The sequence below is a fragment of the Nothobranchius furzeri genome, chromosome 14 (genome assembly GCF_043380555.1).
Source record: "Nothobranchius furzeri strain GRZ-AD chromosome 14, NfurGRZ-RIMD1, whole genome shotgun sequence".
Taxonomy (NCBI): Eukaryota; Metazoa; Chordata; class Actinopteri; order Cyprinodontiformes; family Nothobranchiidae; genus Nothobranchius; species Nothobranchius furzeri.
Window position 1 is genome coordinate 33,356,037 of NC_091754.1, and position 6,629 is coordinate 33,362,665.

The 6,629-nt window shown below is 41.8% G+C and overlaps 1 protein-coding gene across 1 annotated transcript; it reads left to right on the forward strand.

The window, feature by feature from the left end:
• Positions 1–271: 271 nt before the first annotated feature.
• cox17 (cytochrome c oxidase copper chaperone COX17) lies at positions 272–6,046 on the forward strand. Its single transcript, XM_070544078.1, has 3 exons — positions 272–702; positions 2,734–2,859; positions 2,943–6,046. Exons 2-3 carry the CDS (start codon positions 2,741–2,743, stop codon positions 3,025–3,027), a joined length of 204 nt encoding a protein of 67 aa, XP_070400179.1. The 5' UTR covers positions 272–702; positions 2,734–2,740; the 3' UTR covers positions 3,028–6,046.
• Positions 6,047–6,629: the final 583 nt, after the last annotated feature.

The following is a 6,629-nucleotide window of genomic DNA, read 5'->3' on the forward strand; positions in this document are numbered from 1 at the left end:
AGAGAGCTGAAGCAGAAACTACCGTTGTTAAAAGAAATGTGTTTAACTTTGAAAATGTGGGCGCAATTTTAATTGTCAAAAACTCCAGTGAACCATTAATTCATTTTGCTCAAACAGAAATTGAGGCCTGCCTCTAATTCTGGTCCTCCTTCCAATAAAGGCCTGGAGCTTGATGAGCTTTAGTCAAATACAGGCCCGGGCCTGTATTAGAGGATGTACGGTATCTGCAAATGCATTTTCATTGAGCCTTGATTCCAGGGACTCTGCCAGGTTCAGTCTGTAATGCCACCTCCGTGCTGTCTAACCACCAGTGTTAAAGACAATCAAGATGTCAATAACATTTCTATTCTATTCTATTCTATTCTATTCTATTCTAGTTATGGCTAATTATAGTCTTTAGAATTTAAGTTTTAGCTAAATACAGCCAAAGTAAATTTGTTTTAACTTACTGTATTCTTGGCATAATAGTGTCTTCAGATCAAAGTTCATTATTCCTCACCAAAACATTAGATTTGTTACCAGTTTTATCATGTAAATGCTAGTCTGGAATAGTTTTTCTGATTTTTTGCACAAATTAACTACATTTCCCAGAAGCGTAAAACACAAGGTCACGTGGAAATAAATTTTCCACGTGACCTTGTTACCCGGATGATATTGTCAATTTGAAGGTGAAAGTGTCCAGCTGGTGTGGACTCGATACAGGTAAGTCAGCATTACTTTTCATAAGTTAGTCTCGTTAATAATCAGCAGAGATTTTAAATGATGCGCTGCGTCATGCGTTCATTTAACCGCTGCGTCTATCTGGAAAGAAATCAGCTAAAATATGACGGAACATGTTAGCTAATGTGTGCTAGCTAACTTAATGTAATCGTTTCGCAACGTCTGGTGTTGGACTAGAGGACTAGAGACAGCACGGCGAAACAAGTCATGAAGGCACGTTTCGATGCCCAAAAAGTCCTCAAGGTGCCGAAAGTTCCGTGCTAGTTTCTGTTTCTGAGTTCAGGCTTCTGGAATTTACGTCAGTCCACGTGTGTGTGTGTGTGTGTGTGTGTGTGTGTGTGTGTGTGTGTGTGGGGGGGGTAAATGCTGTAATTTGAATTTGATTTGGAATAAAATCCTAATACAAAAGATCAGAGTGTTTGAAATGTGTTAAAACTGTTGTGTCTTGTAAATGTAGTTTAGTAACACAAGTCAGAAGTAATTTTGAGTCATTTAGCAAATTATTCTGGAAGCTTTTAATTTCTTTTGTACTCGTTTACAAAGGACTACAAATTTGTTGATAGTCCCTAAGCGAACCACCGTTCCCTATAGCAAGTCCTTGGAATTCAGCTAACCTCCGTCTGTGCCGCAGTCAGGGGCGGATTTAGCAATTTGGGGGCCCAAGGCGAACACAGACACGGGGCCCCTTACACAAAATTTTCAACAATCTTACCTTTAACTAGATTTGCGAAACTCCTCCCTCTTCTGACATGAGTTATTTTCCCTTTTTATTAGTCCTCTTTTTTCCTTTTTTTCTCTCCCTTTGAGTGCTTTCAATATTTGCTCTGCTTTCCTTTTCCTGTCAGTGCTCCTGTGCTTTAGCCTTAGTTTTTTTTTTCTATTTTCCATTTTGGTCTATGTTTCCCCCCCTTTAAACATTTTCCATTGTCTTTCCTTTCTGCTTCTTTTTGATGTTTACACCGAAAAACGACGTCACTTTCAGAAGTGAAAATAAAAGCTTTTATGAAGCATGCTGCTTCTTTCTCTTATTGGAGCCACTAGTATAACTCCATTTCATGCTTCATATTTTGACTATCGCTTTGAGTTTGTTACGAACGCTCCCGCCTCTCTTCTTCTTATTATTTATCTCCAAACTCAGTTATCTTCCTCAGCTTTCCCCAGACGATGTCATCATCTCCGGTGGGACCCAGAGGTTTCCTGAGGCAGCCCAGAGATATTGGGTGTTTATCAGTGTGAAGGCACCTGGCCTTGTGAGGCTAGGCACATTGCTTACGAGGACACTGTCCTTCCTTGGTCAAAGAAAATGGTTAAACGGAACAGACTTGCATCCTGTGACTGTGGCTTCCACGGCCGTCACGTCACGTGACACGGGAGATAATGTTATATATATAATACATATTAGTTTCAATATAAATATATAACGAGCCTTTTACTTTTAAATTGTGTATAAGCTTGTTAAATTAAATATATGCGAGTTACTACCCCCCGCTAGCCACCGAAGCTGCAACTAAACAGCAACTAACCAACCATAGATAACTGCTTTGGATCTAAAAAAAAACATTTTAAATTACCTGACTTACTTTTAAACTTTAAATTTGCCCTGAAGTAGTTGCTGGCTTCTGATCTGCCATCCTTTTGAAAATACCGTGGTGTATTCTGGGAAATTTTTGACCAATGCTAGGCTACAAGACACCTCCCGCGTCTCCTCGCTCAGCTAGCTAAACGGCTAACAAACGGAGAACACACGCCTCGGCAGAACATGAACATTGGAACACGTCTTGGCGGCTCCTGATGACATATCTCCTAGGCAATCGGGGTGGGGCCAGGACATCAAGACGAGGTTCCTTGGCATTGAGAAACACCCATTATGTCTCCAGCATGTCCTGGGTCAGATCCGGACCTTCTTGCTTGTTTCGTTTCCGAGAAACATGGTTGGCGGACATGTAGATGAGCAACTGTGCACTCAACATTTAAAATTGTCCCGTTGAATTTTGCTTTTCTTCTATATTTCAGCTAGAAGATGTCCTCCCTGTGTGCTGCTAGCGTTGAGACTCCAGCTGTAACTGGAGCTGCAGAGCAGCCGAAACGTCTGAAAGCGTGCTGCGCTTGTCCAGAGACTAAGAAAGTCAGGGATGCCTGGTGAGAACCTGCTCATAGACACAAGAGCTGTTCCTGTTTTGGCGTGTAGAAAACATTTACTTCTCCCTTGTTTTTTCCTTCAGCATCATTGAAAAGGGAGAGGAGAACTGCAGAGACCTCATCGAGGCACATAAAGAGTGCATGAGGGCTCTTGGATTCAAGATTTAACCACTGGTTGTGTGTGTGGCAAGTGTCAATGGTTCTGTTTTAGTCTGCGTTGTAATTCATAGACCGGGTTACGTTTCCTTCTGGGTCAGATTTGTCTCTGTGGGGACTCTGTGGACCACTGGGTGGATTTTTTTAGACAGTCAGATCAAACTCTTTGGTTGTAGAGCTAATTTAAACCTTTGAGTCAACATCAGCCTACCCAACAAAGATGGCTACAGCTCTTGATCTCACAGAGTTTTATTGACAGCACTTACAGATCACACTAGGACCCTCATTTATCAAATGTTCATATGTCCTAAATTCCCTCCTATGACCAAAATTTAGAATGTGTGTACGAACAGTCAAGACTTAAACGTGCGGGAGCCTCTCGTACGTACGCATCTCCGCAGTCATCTGCTGATAAATCCCACCTGTGCGTACCCAGGCGTTCGTGTCCGCTCACCGTCATTTACATACAGAAACACCCTCAATTAACCATATTTGGTTACGCTATGTCCGCAGCACGTGAGGGGATTCCCTGTTTTTCTTTTTCCAGAAAAAATAAGAAAAACTTTGACAACGAGATCGAAACACTGGCTGCCGAAGCGCAAAAAAGAACAAGTTGCTAAGGTCATGAACGGGACTGAGAGGTTCCCGTCAGGAATAAATACAAAGTGGATTTGATAAATCGTAGAGTTACGGGTTGTTCGGAGTTAGTTTCATTTGGAAATGTTGTCTGAGTGAAGCCTCTGCCTCTTCTCAGCTGTCATTCAGTCTGGTTGCGTGCATGATTGGAGAGCAGAGGAGGACTTTGTGCTCTGTCGGTGACAGCTGCTCCCCTGCTGCTTTGCGTCTCGTGGGAAGGGCCAAGCAGCAGCTTACGCGAGCAAGACGTGCTGCTGCAGTAACGTGCTGCTGACGGCTCCGGTGGAAAGAAGGGGTTAGACCTTTATGATTGCTGTTCCCCCGGTCTACCTCCTAGATGCTGTTCGTACGCGTGGTCAGAGCTGTTCTTATGTTGAGGAACATTTGTACGCACAAGTACAAACTGGCAAATGCCACACGTAAAATCGTTCCCACGCACTAAACATGCACAGATCATGAGGGCTGAGGTCTTTTTAAAGAGCAAGTCACTCCAAATCAACATTTTTTTGCTGATAAACTATATAAATGAGTGTCTGATCGTGCTGTAGACAAATGTATTCAATAATTCGGCATTTTAGTTAAAATTTAAATATTCTGCCTAAAACTGTCAGCGATGCACCGTCGTCTGGTAAAAACTCTGCACTGCATTTGAATTTAAATTGCCATCGCTATTGGCTAAGAGGTACACTATGATGTTAGATCACATAAGTCAGAGTCAAGGCCCGCGGGCCACATCTGGCCCGCGGAGCATTTTTATGTGGCCCGCGAGATATATATCAAAAATATATTAAAACTGGCCCGCTGGCCGATTTTACCGCAAAGACTACAACTCCCATGATGCTTTGCGGCGCCAGCGCGGAGCAGACGCGCCCCCTCCTTTGTGTTTTTTCAGCGCCGAGGCAGTCAGAGGTAGTTGGGTGTCTGCAGCTCCGCTGTCTCGGACAAACTACACTCCTCTCACTCAGCGCCGAGTTCACTCAGCTGTTTTCTGACGTTGAAGCCCAGAAACGGAGATTCTAGCCGCTCAGTAATGTGTTCACGACTTAAAGAGAAAGTTTTCAAACTAACTTCCAGACAGAGCTGATATAACCAGCAAGAAGTGACACGCTAAAACCAGCACGACTCTGTGGTTGTGTTTCCTCCCCGACTCACAACAACGTGGTCAAGCTGCTCAGACATGTTCATCAGCACAAACCTATAAGGTGAGCACCTGTTGTCATCTAATGTCATTATTATGATGAAGATGAACAAAACAACAGGAGTCTCCTCCTCAGCTCAGGTCAGCCCCATGATGCAGGTATCTGGCTGGAACAGGTGAGCATCACAGTAAACCAGTGGAACAAACTGAGCTTTAAATATGTTGGTTTTATGCTCTTTTTCTGCTCCAGAACATGAAAGTTAACAAGTGAGATGTTGCATTTTCATTTAAGATAAAATGATATCTTTATTTTGTTGTTGGCACGTGAGAAAAGATTTAACCTACAGGAAGTGGAAAGGCTGCAGATAGATGAATAGAATAGAAAATCCCTTTATTGTTCCTCACTGGGGAAAGCTAGATGTCACAGCAGCGATGACACTTATTACAGGAGAAAAAAAATAAGAAAAATGAATAAAAAAGAAAACATAAATCCTGAATATATTTTAAAAATGCTGAATATACCACAAGTAATGAATACCACTGATGTGTTTTATTTGTAACTGACTTGCTCGTGTGTAATTTGGTTATTCCACATTCAGTGTTAATGCAGAAATATGTTTGTTTCCAAATTAAAAGGTTCAAAATTGCATACATGTTGATAAAGAAAACGTGCAAATTTGCCGTCACTTTTTCAAAAAATATTAAGTTTGGCCCTCGACTCCGTCCGAGTTTCATTTCGGCCCCGTGTGAGTTTGAGTTTGACACCCCTGTGTTAGATGGTACATTATGATGTCACAATGTTGTGAGTGTGTGTATTTGTTAGTGACTCCACCCTCTCGGTCTGCTAGGCAATAGCATTTGTTGCATTTTTCAAACAGGAAGTGGGAGTTGAGTAAGAATCTGGTAGGGGGTGACTTGCTCTTTAAGTTTTATGAGATGGTAATGTTACATTCAAAATGGAACCAAAATGGCTGACGTCTTTGCTATGACGGTTTCAAATGAATTCACTGTGAATTCTTAAAGCTTATTGTGTGTTTTCTCCTGCAGTGAGATGCTGAGTGCGGCGACCCTGGAGCTGCTTTCTTCATCCTTTTATTTATGACTCTGCTGGGGGGGGGGGGGGGGGATCATGAAGTACTTGAACTGGAGGATTTCTGAGTGAATTTCTTTTTCTAATTATTTTATTTAAACTTTGTAAAACCTGATGTGTGAATTTCATAAAGTCTGTATGAAAATGAATAAAAGTTCTATGCAAGGCTTTGGTTTCGTCCCGTTTTTATCTGACGGCGTCGTGCTGCAGGCCACAGTTGCTGCTCCTGGAATTCACTTCTGCTTAAAAATAACTCGTGACCCAGCACGGCCAATACTCTGCATATCTGCATTCTTCAGTGTGACACTGAAGTGTGCCTGATGGTGAACATCTTCTCTCGTGCTTCTAGTGTAACCAGTCGTTTGTGTTTTTTATCGTCGTAAGCCCGTTGGAACAAAAGCAGAACTGCTCTCACGTTGGCCTAAAGGTGCTCTATTTGAATTGGTGTCTACACGAAGACATTTGACGAAGCATGAAGCATGCTTGTGGAAAGTACATTTGACGAAACTATTCTGAAATATTTTTCTCAAACTAGGATGACAGAAGCCCTGTTTTTAGGTTTTTCTCATCTTAAACAAGTTAAAATGTAAATCTCATGCATCGAGGTCAAAACCTGCAGTTGTGCTTTAAAACATTTTAAAAGAATTTGATTCACTAAATTTAACTTGAGTCTTTCTAAAGTACAAGTTTACATGTTGACCAAAAGTTCGAGTTGGATATTTAGATCTGAACAAAAATGTTTATTGCTTA